At 37.0% G+C, this 26,548-nt stretch overlaps 1 protein-coding gene across 2 annotated transcripts; it reads left to right on the forward strand.

The window, feature by feature from the left end:
• The first annotated feature begins 9,259 nt into the window (after positions 1–9,259).
• On the forward strand, positions 9,260–9,802 carry LOC114029671 (ubiquitin-conjugating enzyme E2 C-like). 2 transcript variants are annotated; one of them, XM_027844269.1, is made up of 2 exons: positions 9,260–9,556; positions 9,620–9,802. In XM_027844269.1, exons 1-2 carry the CDS (start codon positions 9,260–9,262, stop codon positions 9,800–9,802), a joined length of 480 nt encoding a protein of 159 aa, XP_027700070.1. The 2 variants fall into 2 exon arrangements, with proteins under 2 accessions (XP_027700070.1, XP_027700071.1); XM_027844270.1 differs by having other exon boundaries at positions 9,260–9,391; positions 9,479–9,802.
• The last annotated feature ends 16,746 nt before the right edge of the window (positions 9,803–26,548 follow it).

The following is a 26,548-nucleotide window of genomic DNA, read 5'->3' on the forward strand; positions in this document are numbered from 1 at the left end:
GAAGAGCCAAAACAGAGAGAGAAAATTATAGAACAATTTCCCTAATGAATATTGATGCAAAATTTTTAAATAAAGGATTAGCAAAGAGATTACAGCAATTTATCACCAAGATAATTCACTATGACCAGGTGGGATTTATACCAGAGGGCTGGTTCAATATTAGGGAAACTGTGAGCATAATTGTCCATATCAATAACAAAACTAACAGAAATCATATGATTATCTCAATAGATATAAAAAAAGCTTTCAACAAAATGCAGCACCCATTCCTATTAAAAACACTAGAGAGCATAAGAATAAATGGAGTTTTCCTGAAAATGATAAATAGTATCTATCTAAAACTATCAGAAAGCATTAATATGTAATGGGGATAAGCTAGAAGCTTTCCCAATAAGATCAAGGTTGAAATAAGGGTGTCCATTATCACCACTATTATTCAATATCGTAATAGAAATGTTAGCTTTATCAATAAGAGAAGAAAAAGAAATTGAAGGAATTAGAATTGGCAATGAGGAAACAAAACTATCACTCTTTGCAGAGAACATGATGATATCCTTCAAAAATCCTAGAGAATCAACTAAAAAACTACTTGAAATAATTAACAACTTTAGCAAAATTGTTAAATAAACAAACATAATTCATCAGCATTTCTATATATTACTAACATAGCCCAGCAGCAAGAGATAGAAAGAGAAATTCCATTTAAAATAGCTGCAGACAATATAAAATATTTGGGAGTCTATCACCCAAGACAAACCCAGGCATTTTTTATACAATCGTATATACAATATATAGAATCACAATCATAAAACACTTTTCACACAAATAAAGTCAAATCTAAATAATTGGAAGAATGTCAGTTGCTTGTTTGGTAGTCCAAGCTAATATAACAAAAATGACGATCCTACCTAAATTCATTCATTCATTCATTTATTTATTTATCTATCTATGTATTTGTTTGTTTATTTATTTATTTAGTGCCAATCAAACTTCCGAAAAATTATTTTGTAGAGCTTGAAAAAATAATAACAAAATTCATCTGGAACAACAAAAGGCCAAGAATTTCAAGGGAATTAGTGAAAATAATGCAAAGGAACATGGCCTAGCCATACCAAATCTAAAACTATGTTATAAAGCAGCAGCATCAAAACTATCCTGGCTAAGATATCCTGGCTAAGAAATAGAGTGGTGGATCACTGGAATAGGTTAGGTACACAAGACATGATAGTCAATGACTATAGTAATATACTGTTTGATAAATCCAAAGAATCCAGTTTCTGGGATGATAACTCACTATTTGACAAAAATTGCTGGGAAAACTGGAAAATCCTATGGCAGAAATTAGGCATAGACCAACATCTTACACTGCATACCAAGATAAGGTCAAAATAAGTACATGATTTGGACATAAAGGGTGATACCATAAGCAAATTAGGAGAGCAAGGAATAGTTTACCTGTCAGATCTATGTAGAAGGGAAGAATTTATGACCAAACAAGAGAGAGAGAACTTTATGAAATGCAAAATGGATAATTTTGATTACATTAAATTAAGACAGTTTTGCACAAACAAAACCAATGCCACCAAGATTAGAAGGAAAGTAAAAAGCTGGGAAACACTTTTTATAGCCAGAGTCTCTGATAAACCCCTCATTTCTCAAATATATAGAGAACTGAGTCAAATTTATAAGAATACAAATAATTCCCCAATTGACAAATGGCCAAAGGATATGAACAGGCAGTTTTCAGATGAAGAAATTAAAGCTATCTATATTCATATGAAAAATGCTCTAAATCATTATTGATTAGATATGTGAATTAAAACAATTGTGAGGTACCACCTCACATCTATCTGATTGGCTAATATGACAAAACGAGAAAACGATAAATGTTGGAGAAGATGTAGGAAAATTGGAATACTAATGAATCGTTGGTGGAGTTGTGAACTGATCCAACCATTCTGAAAAGCAATTTGGAACTATACCCAAAGGTAATATAACTGTGTATACCCTTTGATGCAGAAATACCACTACTAGGTCTGTATCCTAAAGAGATCATAAAAAAATGGAAAAGGACCTACATGTACAAAAATATTTATAGCAGCTCTTTTCATGGTGGCAAAGAATTGAAAATTGAGGGGATGTACATCAATTAGGGAGTGGCTGAACAAGCTGTGGTGTATGAATGTGATGGAATACTATTGTGGAATAAGAAATGATGAACAGGTGGATTTCAGAAAAACCTGGAAAGATTTAAATAAACTGATGCTGAGTGAAGTGAGCAGAACCTAGAGAACATTGTACATAGTAACAGCAACATTGTTTGATGATCAACTTTGATAGACTTAACTCTTCTCAGCAATACAATGATCTAAGACAATTCTGAAAGACTCATGGTAGAAAAAATGTTATCCATATCCAGAGAAAGAACTATGGAGTCTGAATGCAGATGGAAGCATAGTATTTTCTCTTTTTTTCTTTCTCATGGTTTTTCCATTTTGTTCTGATTCTTCTTTCATAATATGACTAACATGGAAATGCGTTTAATATGATTGTACACATGTAACCTGTATCAGATTACTTGCTATCTTGGGGAGGGTGATGGGAGGGAGGAAGGGAAGGAGAAAAAATTTGGAACTCAAAATCTTATAAAAATAAATGTTGACAACTAAAAATAAATTAATTAATAAATTAAAACAAAAGAAATTACAAGTGTGGCAACTGATTAAATATGTGGGATGAGGGATAATGTGGATAAATGGAGAGTAGGGGATAATGCTAAGGTTATTAACTTGGAAGAATAGAAGGATAGTGGTGTCCTGAATAGAAAAAGGGAGTTTCAAAAACAGGTGGGTTTGAGGAGAAAAATAATGAGTTCAATTTTGGACATGTTGAGTTAGAAAGGTCTACAAAACATACCATTTGAAACTAAAGTGCGGGAAAGATGCTAAAGTTTGTTTTATTACAAATTATGGTGACTGTACCAGTAGGTCATTCTCACACATTTCTCAAGAAGACCAGCACCTGGCTCACTACCTTCTCCTCTCCAAATTCTGTCCTTATACTAATTTTCATATCAATTCTTCCTCAAATTCCTTAACTCTCAATTCCTCAGCCTCCTTAAATCCCATGATCTTAAATCCACCACAGCCACACATAAGGATGGTCATATACCTCAGAATTAGGGTCTTCTATTACCCATAAGTGCTCTACTTCCCTAATTAGAAAAATCTTACATTCCAATACCTAACCATAGTCTTCTATCATTTCACTTCTCCCTATACCTCACCGAGTCTTTATCCTAATACATACATCCAACCTCTCTACTCCTCAGAATTTTCTTAGTACTTATATGCTGACTTCAATTTCCTTCTTCAATAATTTCAATCTAATAGTTAGCCATTTTAGCTCTATATTGTTTTCTACCTTCAAATCCCTTGCCCCCTTGACTTGTTGCCACTCCTCTCTTGGTAAACCTCAACCCTGGGTTATCCCTGCCATTCACCTCTTCTAATCCTACTCATTAATTGTTAAATAGAATTGGTGAAAGTCTCACCACCATGACTGGGTAGTTTATAAATTCATGTTATTCAATCTCAATGGGTTCCTAATTTTGGCAAGGCAGCCTTTTCATTCCTTTCTAGTTGATTCCATATCCCATTTCCCACAGAAGCTATTTCAAACCTCCTCCCTTCCCAAGGCCTCCATACTTTCCCTCTGCTCTCTCTCAACTGAGGACTTAGTTGTTTTTACTAAGAAAATAGTCTGTTCAATGTGATTTCCCTCTTCTCTCATTCTTTTTTTGTCAAACTCCCTTGATATCCTCTTCCTCTCTATCCTCTTTTCCTCCAATTTTAACAAAAAGGAGTCCATTATCTTTGCCAAGACCAGGACTTTTACATGTACCCTTATACCTAACCATTCCCATCTTCTCAAGCAGACTGTACCTCAATCATCCCCCCTCTCTTTCAAATCAAATCAAATCTCTTTTTCAAATCTCTCAAGTATTTCCCTATCTATTAGTTCTTTCCCTGGCATACCTTCAAACATGTCCAAGTCTCCCTCATTGTTAAAAAAAAAAAATCTCCACTAGTCCCTACCATTTTCCCAAACTGTATATAGCTCTCCCTTTTTCTCAAATTCCTTGAAAAAGCTCTTTATATTTTGTGCCTCTACTTCCTCTCCTCTGCCTACTTCCTCTACCCTTTGCAGTCTTGCTTTTAAACCTCATCACTCACCTCAAACTGATCTCTAAGTTGCCAATGATCTATCTAAAATGCCAAATCTGATTATCTTTTCACACTCCTCAACTCTCTCAACTTACAGACTGCATTTGACACTACTAACTATGCTTTCCCCCTTGATATTCTCAAATCTCAGGATTTTGTGACACCACACTTCCTGGTTCTCCTCCCACTTGTCTAACTGCTCTTTCTCAGTCTCCTTTGAAGGCTTTTCATTTATATCATGCCACCTAACTGTGGGTGGTCCCTAAGGTTGTCTTCTAAGCCCTCCTCACTTCTTCCTGTCAGTAACCTTATGAGGTCCCATGGGTTCAACTATCATCTCAAAGCTTATGACTCAAATACAATTACATATGTATACATGTATATATATATGTTAATGTTTTATTTAATATTTAATATTTTAATGTTGTATGTGTTGTATATCCAGTGGGTTTCAATATTTCAAACTGGATGTCTCCTAAACAACTCAAACTCAACATGTCTAAAATTCAACTCATCATTTTCCTCCAAAATTTCCCTTCTTCCCAACTTTCCTATTTCCATCAAAAGCACTATTATCCTCTCATTCTCTCTGGCTGCCCTTCATGCCAGTAATTCTCTCCCTCCTCATCTTCAACCTCCTGGCTTTCATTTTCAAGTCCCAGCTAGAATCCTACCTTCTATAGAAGCCTTTCCCAATCTCCCTTAAGTCTAGTGCCTTTTCTCTATAGATTATCTTCTTTATCCTGTATGTATCTTCTTTTACATAATTTGTTTACATGACATCTCCTCCATTAAGCTTCTTAAAAGCAGGGACTGGTTTTTTGTTTGGTTGTTTGGTTGGGTTTTTTGTTTTGTTTTGTTTTTTGCAGTTCTTTGTATCCCCAGCACTTAGCACATTGTCTGACACATAGGAAGACTTTTATGAATGTTTTATTGATTGATAATTATTGTTTATGGATTCAGAGACAGTAGAGTTGAAAGAGGCTTAGGCTCTATCTAGACCAACCTACTTGCCATTTGGTAAAAGAACTCCCTAACAGCTTCTGCTTGAGTGTTTCTGGTGAGCACTTCATTTAAGCATGAAGTAGCCTGCTATTAGGCTATATTTGTATGTATCACTAACTCTGGTCTTGCTTCTGGACTCATACTGGCATAGCAGGCTAATTCCTCAGAGGACAGTTACTACTTCTCCCATAAGAAGTCACAGAGTGAGCATTGTGGCTTCTTTTAAAAGTCCCATTAAGACTGGAGAAGATGTGGGAAAATTGGAACACTAATGCATTGTTGGTGGAGTTGTGAACTGAACCATTCTAGAGAGCAATTTGGAATTATGCACAAAGAGCTACAAAAATGTGCATATCCTTTGACCCAGCAATACCACTTCTAGGTCTGTATTCCAAAAAGATCATAAAAATGGGGAAAGGAACCACATGTACAAAAATATTAATAGCAACTCTTTTATGGTGGCAAAGAATTAGAAATTGAGGGGATGCCCATCAATTGAGGAATGGCTGAACAATTTGTGGTGTATGAATGTAATGGAATACACTGCTGCGTATAAGAAATGATGAGCAGATGGACTTCAGAAAAACCTGTAAAGACTTATATGAACTGATGCTAAGTGAAGTGAGCAGAACCAGGAGAACATTGTACACAATCACAGCCACAATGTGATGACTAACTTTGATAGACTCATTTCTTCTTAGCATTGCAAAGATCCAAGACAACTCCAAAGGTCTTATGGTCAAAAATGCTGTCCACATACAGAAAAAGAACTATGGAGTCTAAACACAGATCAAAGCATATTATTTGTTCTCTCTCTTTTTTTTTCTTTTTTCTTTTTGTTTGTTTCTTCTTTCTCATGATTTCTCCCATTGGCTCTAATTCTTCTTTACAACACAACTAATGTGAAAATAGGTTCAACGTGAATGTATATATAGAGTGTATATCAAATTGCACACTAACTTGGGGTGGGGGAGGGGAGAGATGGGGAGAAAATTTGGAACTCAAAATCTTACAGGAGTGAATGTTGAAAACTAAAGATAAATAAATAATTTTTTAAAAATGTTTTTAAAAAGAGGCCCATTAAGGAGCTCCAAGCATTTCACTTCTTGCGAATTGATTGTGAATATCTTCACCTCTAGTTTTTGATTAAGAGGGTTTAATTCCATAACTCAATCAAAGAGGAAGGCCTTCTCACCTGATGAAGGTATCAGTGCAGAGAGCATTCTGATAGTTACATTCATTAAGATTTGAGGTATGAAACCTCCCTCTATCATGATCCTGCTGTTCTCTGCCCTGGTCAGACCACACCTAGAGTGTCATTCTATTCAAAGTACCACATTTTAGGTAGAACACTAGTAACACTGAGATTGTCCACAGTAGAACAGCCAGGATGGAAAGTGGTCTCAAATTGATGCATCATGACTATTGAAATTATGCATTATGCATAATGCATTATTACTATTATATTATGCATTATTACTATTATAATTATTCTCTAGATGGAAACATAGAGAAGACTTGAAAGGACCATTAAATTGGAACCACTCACTGCAATAATTAGAGTGAGGGCTCCCTGACAACAAGGAATCTAAAAGTGAGGAGGAGGCCTGAGCAGTTTCTCCTACTCATTTGGTTCCTTCATTTGGCAATAAATGTCTGTCCAAATGAGTGATTATGTGGTAGCCCAAGCATCCACTAGGAAGGGGGAAAAGAAACCCACATATAACCTGTATGACCAAAGGAGATTTATTAAAGGATGTATTTTGTAGCAGCCAGAGATGAAAATAGAATGCTGTGGGCCCAAAATCTGTATCTGTATTAGGGTGATGGTGTGGCAATTCCAGACTGGAGTGATGGAATAGCTCCAAAGATGGCTTCCCAACTTTCCCTTTAAAAACATGTTTTCAGTTTGTTTTTTTCATTGTCATAGTTATCCTCAGTATCCTCTCTCAGAGGACACCTTCCTCTCCCAGAGAGCCATTCCATATACCAAAAAGTATTTTTTTAAGAGGAAAAAGATCCACACAACTGATTGATAACTTGAAATAAGTCCCTTTGGATCTCCCACCTCCAGGAAGGGGTGGATTAGGGGTATCTTCTCATATCTTTTCATTTGAGATATTCTTGAACTTGATAATTTTGTTACATTCACTTTTGAATTTTTTGGTGTACAGTTGTCCTTTCCATTTCCATTGTTGCGGTTATTGACTATATTGTTCTTTGACTGCTTACTTCACTCTGCATTAGTTCATATAGTTCTTTCCATGTTTCTCTGTATTTACCTCTGTCTCTCTGTGCACATTTAGAAAGAATTCTCTTACTGGCCTCTCTGCTGTCACCTTCTATTGCTGCTGCTGTCCTTGCCTGATGCATTTATTCACCATGTCTGCATTTCTTCTAGAGTATTCAAAAAGCAAACAATTTTCTCAGGTTTGGTTTTCTTTCTAAAATGTTTCAAGTGCCTCTTTATTATTGAATATACTTTTTTTTTTCATTTATGGCCAATCTCAGATTTACAGGGTAGGTTACCTTGGGCTATAGCCTAAGCTCCATTTCTCTTTAAAACACATTATTCCATTCCCTCCTGAGATTTCTAGTAGGTGCTGAAGTCTTGTGTCACTCTAATTTCCTTTCTTTTGTATTTTAAGGTCTTTATCCTGATTATTTGCTGAAATTCTTTCTGGATTGAGTTATTAAATTGAACTACTATATGTTTTGGAGTTTGCAGCCTTAGGTTTTTTTTTTCTGAAGGAAATCTAGGAATTCTTTCAACTGATATTTCATTTTTTATGGTCAGAAGTTCTGGGCAGATACCAGTCAAACTACCAAAATTATTTTATACAGCTAGAAAAATAATAACAAAGTTCATCTTGAAGAACAGAAAGTCAAGAATATCAAGGGAATTCATGAAAAAAATGCAAAGGAAGGTGGCATAGCAGTACCAGATCTAAAACTATATTATAAAGTGGCAATCATCAAAACTGTTTGGTAAAGTCTAAGAAATGGAGTGGTGGATCAGTAGAATAGATTAGGTACACAAGACATAGTAGTAAATTACTATAGTAATCTACTTTTTGATAAGCCCAAAGACTCCAGTTTCTGGGATAAGAACTCACTATTTGAAAAAAAACTCAATATTTGACAAAAACTTCTGGGAAAACTGGAAAATTATATGGCAGAAACTAGGCATAGACCAACATATTACACTGGATACCAAGATAAGGTCAAAATGAATACATGATTTAAACATAAAGAGTGATACCATAAGCAAATTAGGAGAGCAAAGAATAGTTTACCTGTCAGATCTATGGAGAAGGGAAGAAATTATGACCAAATGAGATAGAGAAAGGTTTTGCACAAACAAAACTAATGCAACCAAGATTAGAAGGAAAACAGAAAGCTGGGAAACAATTTTTATTGACCTCATTTCTCAAATATATAGAGAACTGAGTCAAATTTATAAGAATATAAGTCATTCCTCAATTGACAAATGGTCAAAGGATATGAATAATTTCAGATGAATAAATTAAAGCTATTTATAATCATATGAAAAGATGCCCTAAATCACTATTGATTAGAGAAATCCAAATTAAAACAACTCTGACCTTACACCTATCAGATTGGCTAATATGACAGAAAAGGAAAATGATAAATGTTGGAGAAGATGTGGGAAAATTGGTTCCCTAATGCACTGTTGGTGGAGTTGTGGAGAGGTGGAGCTATGTAGAACAATTTGGAACTATGCATAAAGGGATATAAAAGTGTGCATACTCTTTGATCTAGCAATACCACTACTAGGTCTGTATCCCAAAGATATCATAAAAAAGGGAAAAGGGAACACATATACAAAAATATTTGTAGCAGCTCTTTTTGTGGTGGCAAAGAATTGGAAATTGAGGGGATGCCCATCAGTTGGGGAATGGCTGAACAAGTTGTGATATATGAAAGTAATGAAATACTATTGTGCTATAAGAAATGATGAGGCAGTTGCTGCCTGGGAGTTTCTCTTCCTTTATCTCCAGTCCCCCATGGCCTCACAGAACCATGACCTGGCTGCTGCCAGTGCCACCACCGCCACCCATAAGGGGGCCAAGCCTGGGTCTGGTGTTACTCGTGGGTTCGTGGGCAAGAGGTTACAGCAGGAATTGATGACCCTAATGATATCTGGAGACAAAGGAATTTCTGCCTTCCCAGAGTCAGACAATCTCTTCAAGAGGGTTGGGACCATCCATGGGGCAACTGGAACAGTATATGAAGACCTAAGGTACAAACTCTCCCTTAAATTCCCCAGTGGCTACCCATATAATGCTCCCACTGTGAAATTTGTCACACCTTGTTACCACCCTAATGTGGATACCCAAGGCAATATCTTTTTGGACATTTTCAAGGACAAGTGGTCAGCTCTGTATGATGTCAGGACCATCCTGCTATCTATCCAGAGCCTGCTAGGAGAACCCAGCATTGACAGCCCATTGAACACATATGCTACTGAACTTTGGACAAACCCCATAGCCTTTAAAAAGTACCTGCTGGAAACCTACATGAAGCAGGTGACTAGCCAAGAGCCCTGACCCTCGCTACCCAGCCTACCTGCCTTCATCTTGTGTATGTGTATGCGAGTGCATCTATCTTTTTCCATTCCTTGTAACCTGTCTTCCCCTCTTTTCTGTACAGGACTCAGTTTCATAGACTGTTTTCCTTTTCTTCTTTTTTTTTCTTAAACTCTAGTCCAGCCCTCAACATTGATGTATAAATAAAGTTTTGTTATTTTAAAAAAAAAAGAAATGATGAGCAGGTAGATTTCAGAAAAACCTAGAAAGACATATAAACTGATGCTAAAAGAAGTGATCAGAACTAGGAGAACATTGTACATAGTAACAGTAACATTGTACTATGATCAATTTAGCTCTTCTCAGCAAGACAATTCCCAAAGTCACATGATGGAAAATGCTATCCACATTCAGAGAAAAACTGATGGAGACTGAATTCAGATTGAAACATATTTGGGGGAGGGGGAGTTGTGTTTTTTTTTCCTTTTGTTCTGTTTCTTCTTTCACAACATGACTAATGTGGAAATATGTTTTACATTATTGCACATGTATAACCAATATCAGATTGCTTTGCCGTCTTGGAAAGGTGGAGGAGAAGGGAGAAAGAAAAATCTGGAACTCACAATCTTTCAAAAAATAAATATTGAAATTGTCTTCATGTGTAATTGGAAAAATTAAATACTACTTTACAAAAGAAGTTCTGGGCAGTTCTCTTCTATTATTAACTTCATTGTGGTATTAAAAGTTTTTTGTCATGTTTTATTCTTCTGGAAGACCTTATGTTGTCTCTATGCATCCTGTCTTCAAGATCAGTATGTTTTGCTTGAATAGTGAGTATATTTTCTTTTAATGTTCCTGGGCTTTTGTTTTGGGTTTTTTTTTTTTGTTTGTTGTTTGCTTTTCTTCTTCTTGATTGTCCTTCATTTCTATGTATTTTGCATTCCTAATCCATTGTTCTTTCTGTTGTTTCTTTGGTGAAACTTGCCATTGCAGATTCCAGTTTTTCTCTTCTGCCCATTATTTTTGCTATGTAAGTTACAAATTCTGCTCTCATAATTTTCATTTTTCTTTTAAATTATTTAGGAACAGTGTATAGTAGCTCAATGTTCTCCTCACATTGCACAGGATGCTCTGTCTCATTAAATGTTATATAATTTTCCTTTGTTTTTACTTAAAAACTATGTGTGTATATATATATATATATATATATAAAATATGTGTGTGTATGTGTGTGTGTATTATACATCCATAATAACAATAATAAAAATGAAAATGGTAATAGCTAACATTTTCATAGCACTTACTATGTGCCAGGCACTATGCTAAGCATTTTACAATTATTATCTCATTTCATCCTCACAATAACTCTGAGATATAGGTGCTAGTATTATCTCCATTTTACAGAAGGTGTAACTGAAACAAACAAAGGTTGAATGACTTGCCCAGGGTCACAAAGCTAATAAATGTCTGAGGATAGATTTAAATGTGGGTCTTCCTGACTCCAGACCCAGCATTCAATCCAATCTAGCAGGATGCCTAACATAATTTACTAGGCCTGAAGGTCATATTTCTTGTAACTATTGGGTTTTTTCCTGTCCTGATTTATCTGCTTATGTTTAGGGTCTTTGAATTTTCTTTTTCCTGACATCTTTGGTAATTTCAAACTCCATCCCACCCTCTTATTTTCCCTTATTGCTCACTTTTTGACTCTTTTCTCTGATGGTGATGATTCGGAACTGTATCTCAAAGCATCTCAGCCTCCTCCTATGCTGAGCAATTTATGGTCCACCAACCTAAGTCACCCCCAAGTGATTTTTTTGTGGGATAAAACTTGCCCCAGCTGGATGCTGAGATCTTTCCTTCAGGCTTAACTGAGTGTTACATAGCCCTGCTTTCTTCCCCTCTGCCCAGCCCCCAAGACTCCTGCCTGGTGTCCTGCCTGCCTCAATGTTCTATCCTGCTTCTTCTGTTCCTCAGTTCATTGGCTCCATAGGGGTAGTCTGGAGGGTTAAAGCCCTGGAGCCATGGCATTGGTTTCTGTAGTTTGTTTCTCTGAGGCTCTGGGAGGTATATGTGTTTGTGGAAGGGGATTTTGAGTCCCATTTCTAGCCCAGACAAGTATCCTGTCACTTTCCCTCACTGATAGCTCTCCTCCAGAGATCCTTTGGAGCACAGATTGGTGACATGGCTCTGGGTTTCTTAGCCCCCATAAGCTTCCACAGCTTTCAGCACTGCTGCACAGCGGGCTGTATAGCCCCAGCAAGCTTCTGTCCCAGAGCTGCTACAGCTCTGGTTTTGTCATAGCCCAAGCAGATTTCCACAGCCTGGAGCCAGGATTGCTGGGTCAATGATGAGAGGGTGGGGGTGGGCTTACCTCAGGGTAAGGTTGGGTTTTGTTGTGAGCCCATATGTTGGATCCCTATGGTGACTTGGGCAGCCTTGCTGCCCACACAAGAGGTGAGAGGGCCCTGAGTGAGCTCAGGGTAGGCATCAATTTGTGGGGGTTTTTAAAAAACCTTCTTTTGGATTCCAAATATCCTAAATCATGAAGGTAGCTGAAGTTGCTTTATCTTTGGCACATAATTTCTGTTTTGGGGTGGTTTGAGAAGTCAAAAGGATCAGAACATCTATCCCACATTTTGTTGTCTTATGATCCAAAAGTCCAGCTCTCCCTTTTTGTATAAGAAAAGTCCTATCTCTGATTGTATTAGACATGCTTCCTCCTTTCCCGGGAGGGGTAGGTTCCAGGATGGTGACTGGTAGGGAGCAAGATATTATCTGCTCCCTCCTGCTATCTATGCTTTTGAATGTTTAAGTACAGTAATTGGTTGAAGGAGATGAGGGAATGGGACTAGAATGTTTCCTGTTTTATCTAAGATTAGCCAAGAAAGAGGAAATGAAGGGTCATATCTATGATGCAAGATGCTATGCAAGAGTCCCAGATGGATACTTGTTCTATGAAGTTATCATTGGTAAAAGAGGGGGAGACCTTCTTAGCCAGTTTTAGAGGTGAAAACATAAAACAAAGGACAATTAACACCAAAGTGTCAGGAGAATGGTCATGGGTTACTCTCTCAAGTAAGGGATGAAAAGGCCACAGAGAGATATTTATAGGAGTTTGAGAGAGAACTAGAACCCCTTGGGATTCTACATGTGAAATGCTAACTCAGATTCTATAGAAGAGAGAGGGATAAACTCCCAATAGGCAAATATACTAACTGGACTAATAGTAATGTATAAGTGTGCATACATGCATATATTTTATAGCAATATTGATTCATTTACTTCTTCAGAGTGAAGGAGGATAACACTTGAAGTAAAACCATATTCTCATATTCATAGAAACAGATATCAGACACTGTGGTCAGCATTTCAAAAGTTTCTTTTGGCTCTGTCACAGATATGATGACAACTATACCAATAATAATAATACATGATTTGGTGGCTAGAATCATAAGTTAACAGCTCACTGTCTTTCATGAAATGACAGATGACAAATCCCCATACTACATAAATACAGATGTCAAAATGTTCTAGAGATCTCAACCAATAAACTCCACTGTTATCAGAGGATTATTACAGAAAAACTGTTGCCTAGAATCCCCCATATAATAAAAAGAATTTATTTGATTTATAAAAACTTAAGATAGACATTTTAATAGTATTTGCTATACCAAACAATCATAATCTCACAACTACATAAAACAAAAGACTTTTGAAGCATAGAGACCTGGCAGAGAAGATCAAAATCATGTCAGAGCAGGATGAGGTGCATAGAACTGTTGTCCTACCTGATACAGGAGCTGTCCTAAGGATGCCTTGTATGAGCCTACAGACAATCAGCTTACATGGGAAGACTTGTATTCAGCTAGAAAAAGCAGATTCTTTTTCCACCGGTGTAATAACCCACAAAGAATCAACTACAAAGCAATGACAGCAAAAGAAAAACTTGCTCCTGCTCTGTTTCTATTTGAACCCCATCAAAAAAGAGATGAAAATGAGGTAATGATGATGATAATGATGATGGTGATAATAACGAGCATGTAACATCATCACCTGCAACAATCTGTCCTGCAAAGGATCTCTGCAGGAAAGCCAGGAACAGAGGTGGTGATGTAATATGAGTTTATGCAGAGAATGTGCCCAGAATTCCCCTAGAAACCTTCAGAGGCTTCAAAGACAAGGTGACTCATTGCTTGGACCTTTGGGGATGACAAATTTCTTGGCTGCTTCTGGCCATGTGAGGGCTCAGCATAGAGTAGTATACAGTACCCTGCCCTTCTGTTACAGTAGGGGAATGGAGGAAATGACCAAGGGAACACTTAGGGTATATCATGTCATTCTAAAATGCCAAGAACTTTCAGCACTAGGCCCCCACATGGTCCAATCAATGAGTCAGCTTGTCCTTGGAATCCCTAGAAGTTTCTAGGGGAACTCTGGGCACATGCTCTGTAAAAACACACAATAATAACAATATTACCTCCCTCAAAGCCATATCATGGGAGGGTTAGGGAAAATGGCAAAGTGAGGGAATGCCTGTCAGTGGGATCTCTGTACTCTGAGAACACTATAGTAACTTTGAAGGTCTGGTAGGGACTCTGAAATGCTGGCCAATTAAGCTATGGTGATATTACCAATTGGGTTAGCAACCTAGCCAGTGTAAGGAAAATGCTCCCATGAATCTAAGATATAGATGGGGTAACAAAAGAATACAGATTGACCTCTCTCAAAACTATTGTGATGATTACTTTGACATGGAACAGAGAAGAGTCAAAGGTACTTTTTTGAGCACTAGTACTACCAAAAGACAAAGACACATTTGGAACAAATCAGAAATGTCAGTACCCCATACGCGGTAAATGCTTTGGTGTAGGTGATACTAGCCACTAATGTGGGCAGACCACAAGCAGATATGAAACAAAATTACCATTTCCAAGTTTTTATTGTATACTAATACTATATCATAACAAAACTGGAACTACCTTGCCAGTTATAGGAAAAACTTTATCCCAAATTTTGCCATCTAAATACTCAGCTCCACATAGTGGAGATCAATGCAGGGCAATAATAAGAAATAATTCATTCCTAAGTTCAGAATAGCTGAAATAAGAACAAAAATTGAGAAATTATTTAAATCTGAAGAGGGAAAAGTGGAAGAACCTGAAGGCCTTAAATCTAAACTTTTTAAAAATTTCAAATTTCAAATGAATAAAATAGATAGCAGAAATAATGATGGTTTCAAATAATTTTGAAAAGGACATGGGCATACTTAGATTGGACTTTTGAAAGCCCTTCTTGAGTTTAATGGCATGAATTTTACTAATTAAAACAACTATCATCAAACAGAGTAATGTAAAAAAAAAGCTAGTAGCTCCTAAAACCATCATGAATTAATGAATTCCCTCGCAATATTTGACAGAGACCATAAAAATGTTTCAGGACAAAATATGCTGTAGCTATTGCAACCTTAAGGATCATGGGAAGAGAAGTAGAGCTAGGATGCCTGTCTTAAGGACTTAAGGTTTAAGAAAACTACTGAAGACCTGTGGAAAGACACTGAAAGATTACAAGGTGCATAATTAAATGTTTAGCAACTGTGTGCATGACATACTTTTAAGTTTCTGCATTAACATCTTCTCCATCACTTTCTTAGGTCTAAACAATCAACAAACCAATAAATCAAGATCTGATTTGTAGCTTTGCCAATTTCCAAGGTGTAAATGCTCACACTGAAAATTTAGCGATCAATTCTCACAGCACACTCCTGGAAGATTATATACATATCAAACCACTATACACATTTTTTTAAAAAAATCACTGCTATATTTCTAAAGACAACAAAAAGAAATATGAAATGGAATACAGAAAATAAAAGTACATTTAAAATTCTTGATACCCCTAATCAACAAGTAAAAGCTAAAAGATTAAGGCAATAAAATCAGTCATAGCAGCATAAAAAAAATCAAACAATTCATATCAATCAAAAATTAAACTTCAGAAGCGTAAGAAGCAAAGGAATTAGAGGAAAGAGAGAACTCCCTGGAGGAAGATATGGAAAATTTCTGATTGTTTATATAGATGAAAGAATCTTAACAGAAGAAAAGGGAAGTTAGATTAAGTGTGAAATAACTTGCCCTCTGGGGCAACTTCCTTACTCCCACTGGAACTGATAAATTGGTCCCCAGAGGGTAGTTGATAATATTCAATGATGTCCAGATGATATCAATTAGCGATCCAAAGTTAATTAGCTTTTAGTTAAGAATACACTCAAAAGTCTGGGATATGCTCCCTCACAAGTATAGACAGAGTCTAGGGGAATATGGGCTCAAGCTTAGAGAGCACATGCAGTCAAAGGGATATCTCACAAATATTGGTTATATGAAATTATTTTCTCCTACCTTGGCATTTTCGTGAAGTCATATAGTTTCCCTGCTGAGCCCTGAGAGTCAGATCCCTCTGGAGTTCTGAGGTTGCCCGTCTTCAGTCTGTGTAATTTGTCCTTGGCTCCCAATACAGATGCTGCCATCAGCCAGTGCTGTTCTGTTGACACTGCTATTAATGCCAATGGGAAGTCAAAATCTCCCATTTCAAAGATCACAAAGTTTTTCTCTGGTCATGGGGCAGAGACAGTGGGAAGTGTGACACTCCCTTTGGATTCATTCCTCTTCCTTTATTGCCTTCTGATATAGGTGAAAGGGCATCTCCTCAAAACTCTCTTAAGTTGGACTCCCCAAACATCTGTTGTAATCCTCTTGATAGAATATCTCTTTTTATTTGTTTGTGTGAGGCAATTGGGATAAAGTCACTTATCTAGGGTCACACAGCTAGTGAGCATCAAATGTCTGGTCTGAGACCAGATTTGAACTCAGGTCCTCCTGACTCCAGGGCCAGTGCTCTATCCACTGCACCACCTAGCTGCCCCTAGAACATCTTTTGATATACACAGCCTTAGAAGTATATCTGATTTCATTCAAGGACCCCAAGCACTTCTTTCCTCCCCAATTGTATTAACTAGCTTATTTGCACCTAGCTTAGGCCTTTGATAGATAACTGATTCAATACAGGTGTCTAAGAATTGTTCACACCTATTTTAAACATTTATTTGATTCTGTAACTCAAACAAAGAGGCATTCTCACCTGATAAAGTTTATTAGGGCATAGAGTATTAGATATATTAATAGGAGTTGGGGTGTGGGAAACATCCATCTTAGACAGACAAAGCACTTTATCAGCTTCTTCTCTGATGCAAGCTTACTTCTTCTTGATATAATGCATTACATATTTATTATCAAAAGATAAGAAAACCAGTTACCCTTCCAAATACAGACCACCTAGAATATTTATGTATTGTACACAAAGCAGTCACAGCTTATATTGCTAAAAAAAAAAAAAGTTACTTACACTTAGTGGAAAACACCAACATATTGGCTGAGAAACAAAAAAGATGAAACAAAAAGTCCCAGTAATATAAACAGCAACTCATCATCCAGTTTGGTGACACTGACTACCCTTCCTGGTTGTGTAAATCCTGGAGTTAATTCTATACTCACAGTTTTTTAAACTTATTGCACCTTTCCAAGCACCAAGGTTTGCAGCCTCACTCATCCTCATCTCTTCTCTGTTGTTTACCCTCATGTAGCTCAAAAAATCACCAAATTTTGTCATTTCTTTCTCTACAATGTCTAGGTGGTGCAGGGGATAAAGTGCTGGGCTTAGAGTAAGGAATATGGAGGTCCAAATCTGGCCTCAGACACTAGCTATGCAACTTTGGGCAACTTCTGTCTGCCTCAGTTTCCTCAACTATAAAGTGGGGATAATAATAGCACCTACCTTCCAGAGTTGTTATGAAGATCAAACGAGATAATATTTGTAATATCATCTGGCACATAGAAGACATTTAATAAATGCTTGTTTTCTTTTTTCTTTCTATATGCTTTTCTCAACTCACAGAGTGACCACATTTGTTTAGGATCTCATCAGTTCTCACCCGGACTATTGCAATAGCCTTCTACTTGAATTCCCTGCCTCAAGTTACTCCCCATTCCAATCCATCCTCTACTCTGCTACCGAAGTGATTTTCCTAAAGCGTTGGTCTGACCGTGTCACCCCTACCCCTCCCTATCCAATTAACTCTAATGGCTCCCTATTACCTCCAGGATCAAATATACACTCCTCTATTTGAAATTTAATTCTGGATGTGGGCCCAGGAGAGTCATGATTCAGTTTCTTCTTGTCTATGCTTTTGACTCTCCCAGACTTTACCACCATGACTCAGCTGCCTTCTCGTCCTGGCACTTCCCTTAGCACCTGGGTTTTTCTTACCTGGTACACACCTCCACCATGCAGGTAGCCTTCTCCCATTGTTGAGCTCTTGTTGAAGCCTCCATTTTGGGCACAGGCCAAGATCAGCTAAGCTTCATTACCTTTCCAGCTGTTATTATCTGTAGACTTCACCACCACGGCCTTGTGCGGACGCTTCTTTCCTTCCACATCTCTCTTTAGTTTGTTGTTGTTGTTAGTTGTTTTGAGTCTTGTCTGACTCTTCAAGATCCTGGCAAATGTATTTCCATTTACGGCTCATTATAACAGATGAGAAAATTGAGGAAAACAGGGTTGATTGGCTTGCTCATGATCACACAGCTAATAAATGTCTAAGGCCAGATTTGAACTCAGGTCTACCTGACTTTAGGCCCAACACTCTATCCACTGTGCCACCTAGCTGCCCTCCCTAGTTTAGCCTTTTTTATGTGTTGTCTTTTCTCATTAGAATATAAGCTCCTTGAGAGCAAGGACAATATTTCAGTATTGCTTTTTGCTTTTACTTCCATCTCCCAATGCTAGACACATAGTAGGCACTTAATAAATGCTTGATGATTGATTGATTGATGTATTGCAAATATATAAAAATAGACCTAAGCGTTGTGAGAACACAAGAATATTCGATTGAAAGCTCTTCTCTATTTAAAACATGCCACCAACACAAAAATGTCAAGAACAATATAATTAAAACATGACCTCTTCCAGGAAGACAATTTTAACCTGTTGCAGTCATCATATACTATGGTATTAATGACAAGTATTTGCAAAAACACTGCCATGAAAATAACTTCATACGTACAAACATTAGTTGCTAAAGATAAAGTGGTAGAGCAATTCTAAAAAGAACTTGGTAAGATCCTCCAAATCAAATGAACACATATTCTCATACTTGGTGGCTTGGGAGCAAAGGTAGAAAAAGGTGAGAATGACTGGAAATATGCAAGAGAATATGATTCAAGAAAGAGAAATGAGAAAGGCCAAAGGTTTACAGGTTATATAGAATCCTCATGCCTCTACATCACAAACGCTTTCTAAAAAAAAAAAAAGAAAAGAAAAACAGAAAGAATTGGTAGGCTTTTAAGATAAAAGCACCAAATAACACCAAAAAGAACGAGAAAAAATTTTTGTTTTAAAAGACAAAAAGGACTTATTATTGATATGGAAGTTGGTCAGTGGTCTGTATATAATCAGACCATCAACTTGTCAGAGCTAAGATCAGAATTTGAAAAAAAAAAACAAGAAGAATGAACAATAATGGGTAAAAAAAATAAGGAATTTAATTAAAATGATTGAACCTTGAATTACTTAAGCAAGTAATTGAAAATCAGAAATGGGAAATGGGCAGCAAAAATGACATTGACATTGATTAATAGCACCATAGAGTTTCACCAGGGTAAGTTCATTGCTAAAAGATCAAAAGAGCCCAGAAAGCACCTTAGTGAAAACAAAAGGCTGCCAGAGCTATCCCTGGGTTAGAAAGAAGGGTGATGGACAATTATATGCAATATCATTTCATAAAAATAGAAAGAAAGAGAGGAAAGTTAAACCAGTTTAAAAAAAGTGTGACAAGATATACAAGGCAAGCCAAGTCATTCCATGGACATTCAAGGAAACAAGGGAAGGCCTACAAACAGAAGAGAAAGTGAAAAAAATTTGCAAAGAGACATTTGACTATTTTCTCCATTCAAGATAGTGGAACCACTAGCCTTGGAGCCTAATATCAGACATATATATGTTTTTTGAGGAGATAGAAATGTCACTAAAAAGAGCAAAAATAGGAAAAGCAACCAGATTGGACCAGGTTACAAAAAAAAAAAGAATGAGTAATAATAGAATAAAAAATATGGAATTTAATTTAAATGATTGAACCCCAAATGATTTAAGTAAGTAATTGCAAATATATCAATATTTTGAAATTATATTAAAAGTATAGATCAACCATTCTGCCAATCATTGGGCATTAATTTGTTTCCAGATATTTGCTATTATAAATATTGCTGTTATGAATATTGTGTTCCCCATGGCTTCTTTCTTTTTTCTGTTATAAACTTCCTTGGAATATAAGACCAGAATTGAGACTGTTAATTCTAGATATACAAATACAAAAAGCAAATCACTCCTTGACCTCAAGGATCTTACATTTTAATAAAGGACGACATCAGATATAAGGCAAAGAAGAAGCTTGGAGAGTCATATTAATTTTGATGGGTAAGTAACCCTTGGTCTTAACCCCAACTCTTTTACTCTACAGAATATAGTAGTCAGAGATACATGGTTCATGATATTTAAATTGTTTTTTTCTTGTTGCTTCCAATATTTTCTCCTTAACCTGGGAGCTTTGAAACTTGGCTATGATATTATTCCTGCAAGTTTTCCTCCTGGGATCTCTTTCAGGTGGTGATTGGTGGATTTTTTCTATTTCTACTTTGCCTTCTTGTTGTAGAACTTCAGGGCAATTTTCCTTTATGATTTCTTACAATATTGTATGAAGATTCTTTTATTTATCATAATTTTCAGGTAGTCTGACTATTCTTATATTATTTCTCCTTGATCTTGTCTCCAGATCAGTTGTTTTTTCTGACAAGATGTTCCACTTTCTCTTCTATTTTTTTTTTCATTCTTTTGATTTCATTTTATGGTTTCTTAGTGTCTTAGTACATCTTCAGCTTACTCTTGTCCAATTCTAGTTTTCAAGGAATTATTTTCTTCCTCAAGTTTTTGATTCTGTATTTCCAATTGGTTGACTTTCTTTCCATAATTCTCTTGATTTTCTTGGATTGTTCTTATTTTTTTCTAATTTTTCCTTGATCTATCTTATTTGATTCTTAAAGTTCTTTTTAAGTTCTTCCAAGAACTCTTTTTGTGCTTGGGACCATTTAACATTTCTCATTGAAAATAGAGTGGCTTTTTTAGCTCCATTATCTTCCTATGAATATGAACCCAGATCTTCTGTATCCTCATAGTTACTCTCTATAGTTGGATTCTTTCTCCTTTGCTTACTCACTTTTATTTATTTTTTTGTTTTATTTTGTTTTTAGCAGCTATTAGTGTAATCGAGTTGTAATCCTGAGGTGTGGGGAATGATGCCCCAAGCCTTCTTACTGCTATTTTCTTAAGTCCATTTTGGGGCCCAACTTTGGGCTCTCCTCTACTCCTAAGCCACAGCTAGGGCCCCCAGCCATGCTGTCCTACAAATGATCTTGCTCCTTGCAGTCCCTGCAGTGGTTGCAAACTGCAGCTGTCCTCTTGGCCCCAGAACTGAAGCCAGGAAATCTGCTCTCCTACGAGTGCCCACAGCCAAGAGGGTCCCTGCCCCTCACTGCTGCACCCACCAGGTGTGTGCTAGCTCCTTTTCCCTGGAGCCACAGCCCGGGATGCATCTGGTCAGCACAGCTATGCGTGGCATCCTTCAACAGTGAAAGGTCCTTCAGTCTTCTGCTCAGCCACCAGACCCCTCACACTGTCTTTGAGATGAAAGTTTCCTAGGCTGAGGCTGCCTCTCAACCCAGTTGCCCCCAGGGCTTGTTCTTTGTTGATTCTGCAGAGTTGGCCTGAAGGCATTTGCACTTCACTCCAGCCAATTTTCTGCCCTTGGATGTCTGGCCTTTCCAGGGGTCTTCTCAAATCATCTTAGGAGGACAACTGCTTTACTCCGTGTTTATTTCTGCTGTTCTGAGGAGATATTCTGTCTTTTTTTGTGGAGGAAATTTGGAGAACCAAAAGTTTTCTGACCTACCATCTTCCCAGAATCCTCTCTGACAAGAAAAGTTGAAAACCACAGTCCTGAAGAACCACCATAAATTAGACATGTGGAAAGAGATTTCAACTCAACTTTTGCCCTCTTAGAAACCAGGTCTTCTTGACTCCAAGGGTGACCCTCCATCTACTACACTATTCTGCCTTTCAAATGTGTCAATACTAGTGTAAAGTTGGTTCTAAAATGAACTATTTGCTTTTTGGGGTACTTGGCAGACTTAATACTTGCCCTCTCTTTTTAAAGTGAGTTTTATATAATGCTGACAGTTTGCTCAATGGTTATGATTGAAGTACATACTATTGGCTATTTAGAAACACTGCATTCAGACAGAAATTTGCCTTTTCTTGCAAAAAAAAGGAAACCATGCCATGTAACATATCAATGGTATGCTTTCATTTTTAATGTATAACAGCAACCATCATCTCAATGCAAGATACCTTAAAGATTAATAATCATCTTACCATAGTCTATCAGCTATTTGCAAATGGATATTTCTTTTTCCCTACCTATACCCCTAAATGTTACCATTTTCCTTTATACAAAAATTGAGTTGTCCTTTGACCCTTCTTGTTTCATTATAAAAAGGTTTTATATTTTCAGCTATGCTATCATTCACTAAGAAGGTAGAATCATGTAACTAAGCTACTCATTCCAAAAGACAGGCAACTCATTCAACTACCTGGTTCATTTTAACACTAAAGACAAAAATGAACCTACTTGGCTGTATTTCAAGCTTTTTTTAACACTCCTTAGATGCCATCAAATAAAAAGAAAACTAAATAAAACCAGTCTCAGAATGTTCCTACATGGATGGATGGAGAAAAAGACAGTCAGAAAGATGGCTGATTAGCTGTTGTCCTTTGTTCTTGAAGAGGACCAAAATAACATCACTATGTTGAGGTCAAGGTACAGTGTGTCCAGCTGTGGCTGATCAGACCAATAGGAGCTTGGAAGGCCACAGATGGCACAAGCATGGACTGTCAAAAATTTAAAACAGGTAACTCTAACCTAAAGCTCCTATGATACTTTCCCAGGAGATTGATAATTAAAACATTGAACCTGAAACTTTGTGCTACATAGTCATTTAGTAGATGCTTTTTGGCAAGCCAGGCCAGGTCTTGGACTAATTTTCCCATCAGTGATAATTTTCTCTGTGGAGGACATGGTTAATAAAATATATACATATATATATATATGTGTGTGTGTGTGTGTGTGTGTGTGTGTGTGTGTGTATATATATATATATGTATATATATATATATATATATATACACATATATATTGCTATTGGTATTGGTCAGCTCTCAGGGATCCAGAGTTCTTGAATTTATGAGGTTGCTCCCAAACTGGAAATGTCCATTTCGGCATCACTGCTCAATTACCTTAGGGAAAGAAACACAAAGCAAAAAATGCAGCCAGAGGACCAATGTCAGAGCTTCGACTCACATGGGCAACGTATTGTATCCATTGCAATGTGAAAGCAGCCACCATAGCTTCCAGGGAGAGAAAAGCCACAAACATTCAAGAGAAAATAAGAAGAAAGCAAGAGTAGCTGTCATTCTGTTAGAGTGTACCGAGTGGATCCTTCATTTTCTGACAGCTCAAAATCCTCTTTCAACAAATCCCTTTCCTCCAGCTATCATCACAAGGATTGAGGGGTTTCTGGGTTAACCCAAGTGCCAAGGCTTCAGCAGTGAACCAAGGCAGATCTGTTATACTTGAAGGTACCCAGATCTCAGCTCAACTCTATGCATGCTCCAATAAAGTGTGCTCTAGTGAGAACAGATTAGGGGGAAGGGAGAGAAAAGACTCAATTACCCCCATCACACTATGATCCTGTAGACTTGTAGTCTTAAGAAAGCTGCCTGGGGACTCAGAAGTCAATGTCTATGGTTATATCATTAGGATATTTCATAGGCAGGAACTGAACCCAGGGGTTCCTCACTCTGAATTCAGTCCTGTCTCCATTATTCAACATTGCCTTTCGTGCATCTTGTTAGGTAGAACAAATCTAATTTAAAATCTAATAGTACTTTTATGTTCTTTCATATTATAAAAATTGTAGGAAGGTAGAGGGAAGAGGGAAAGAATGGGGAAAGTAAAGCCCAAACAATACTTATGTAACTAAACTTTGTTTTACTGGGTAAATGAAGATATCTTAAGGGTTTGAAAGATTAAATATCATTTTCCATGTGCAAAGGAAATAACTTACTTGATACCCAGCAATTAAACCTTTGCCAACTTGTGAGGTGACATGTTTTATTCCATTTACACCAAAATGAAAGTAGAAAGTATTATAGTACATTTTGCAACATAAGTAAAATTCCAAGAAAACTTAATCTTTTGTAAGCACCTGAACTACCTATTTTAGTTAGAGTGAAAGATGTGGAAGTCCATTCATGGTGCTTTATGTTTCAGAATGACAAGGATTAAAACTTTAATATTGTTAAATAGAAAGCCTTCATAGTCCTTTCAAAGGAACTGCAAGTATGAATAAAAATTAATAGCTGGGAGAATAAATGCTTAGTCAGGACACAGTCTTGCTTCCAGCCAGCAGTTTGGGATAGTCACATGAAATTAACAAGGCCGTGATTTTTACCCCCAGCAACATGAGGCTCTCATAAAAAGGATGTTGAATTGTAGCTCCATCTCCCATGGAAAAAGCTGGTGGTAAGCACCTGATTATTTTAACAGTTAACCTAGGCCCTAAGTTCCCTAAAGTCCCAATGGCAAGAATAATAAAAATCACAAACACAGAATCATCAAACTTTGCAGCTGGAAATGATCATCCAGGGCAACCACTCATCTTACCAATGAGAAAACAGACCCAGAGGGGGTGAAATGACATAGTTAGTCAAAGGCAGTGCCAGAAGGAGAGCTCAAATCTCTTGACTCCTAGGCCAGTGCTCTTTCCACCACTTCATGTAGCATCTAATAATAGATGTTTATGAAGCCAAGAGTCCAAAGTACCTCACAAGAGGAAACAGGATTTCTCAGTAAGCTAAACTGGCATACTTTCTTGGTTGAAGTATGTTCTAGTTCCAGGAAAAATTATAAATCAAAATGAGGAACTCCATACAATGTGTGCCCAAAATATCAGGAGGAACAACTGAAAGTTAAAGTTATCCATCAGGCATCTCATCAGTGTTGTCTGAGAGGCTATAATCCATTTATCTATGCCTACTTAATAATGAAACTGTCCATTATTGTAACAAATAAGACTATAAACTATGGGGACACTAAGTATCACTGTTTCTGTAGTCTCACTCCCAGTTGCCACTTCCAAAGCTCTCTGGCTTTAATGAAGGAGAATCTCTATGGTGTTCTGTAAAGCCAGAGAAAAGCAAAAATAACGCTGGAACAATCTCTGGTCACTAGGGACTGCTTTATATAGCATGGGAACAGTAATTATCCCTGTCCAAATACTTGTGCTGAAGCGAGAAGTTAGGGAGAAACAGCCAATTTCTCCTTGTATTTTGTACAGAGGAATTAAAATTACTCCAGCTATGCATTCTATGTATCTAGGTGGAAAGATATATGTAGTCAATAGAGTACAGAAAGACCTAAGTTGTTTCTTTCTCAGACAATTACTAGCTGTGTGTTCCTAGGCAAGTTAGTTAACCTCCCACATCTTCTCTTTTCCCATCTATAAAATGAGGATAATAATAGCATCTTCCTCCTAGGGTGGTTGTGAGGATCCAATGAGACAACACATTTAAAGGATTTTGTAAATCTTAAAGTACAATATACATACTGGCTGCTATAGGGTGTGCATGTTTTACAAAATCATTTAAGGACTGTGACCTACAACAAAGAGAAAATTGTGCCTGGTACGTATTAAAACATCTTCACAGTGGGGGAAAATCTATGTTCTGCCAACTTTAATTAGCAGAGAAAAACAATGAAATTGCAATAAACTTTTAAAATCTGAGATGAAAATCAGCATAGACAATCATCTGATCTATTCCAGGAAATTTTAATTCAAAAAACTGCAAATAATGAGGTATGTGAAACTTTCAAATAGACATCAGACATCTGTGAAAAATAGGCACATCCCAACCCCTTCAGATCCAAAGAGCATTTTGTGGAAGGAAAGAAGAAGTCTAACAGTGACTATTAAATACCATTTGGCTGAAGCCACAGGGGCTAGAGCCCCGAGCCAATCCTTGTCCTTTGCCTGCCAACAAAGTGTGCCTTGGGTTCGTTGCTCTGGTATTACCTCTCTTCTCAATAGGGAAATTAGGCTCCCTAGTGTTTCATTCTATTACTCTCTCTTTCCTATGCAAAGTTGCTGCTTATACATTTGTTAATTACAGAAATGGTTATGACCTGAAAGTCTAGGATTTTCCTGAGCAAGGTGAGTGGAAGGAAGTAAAAAGATACCCAATATATAAACAAGTATCAGATATGGAAAAGGCAGTTTGTTCCCACACCGAGAAAAGGAAATGCTAAGCGAGACAGAGTAATAGAATGATTAAAACAGAATTATCACTCCTAGGACAATCAGTTGGAAAGCTAATATGCAAATCCCATTGGGAAATAGTTTATTTGTAAGGCTGCTAATTGGCCATTTTACATTTCACAAAAGTGGCCAAAGTACAAACCCTGCTAGCTGAGTCCCTTATTTCATCTGGATAACAGTAGCCCCACCCAACCCCCATTATTTGGAGGTAGAAAAGAGCCTTCTTTTC

The sequence above is a fragment of the Vombatus ursinus genome, unplaced genomic scaffold (assembly GCF_900497805.2).
Source record: "Vombatus ursinus unplaced genomic scaffold, bare-nosed wombat genome assembly UNPS02014941.1, whole genome shotgun sequence".
Lineage (NCBI taxonomy): Eukaryota > Metazoa > Chordata > Mammalia > Diprotodontia > Vombatidae > Vombatus > Vombatus ursinus.

Bases quoted from the DNA above. Each gene is read 5' to 3' on its own strand.
- LOC114029671 (XM_027844269.1), top strand. From the start codon at position 9,260: ATGGCCTCACAGAACCATGACCTGGCTGCTGCCAGTGCCACCACCGCC. The intron at 9,557-9,619 runs GTCACACCTTGT...GACATTTTCAAG, and splicing joins ATGCTCCCACTGTGAAATTT to GACAAGTGGTCAGCTCTGTA.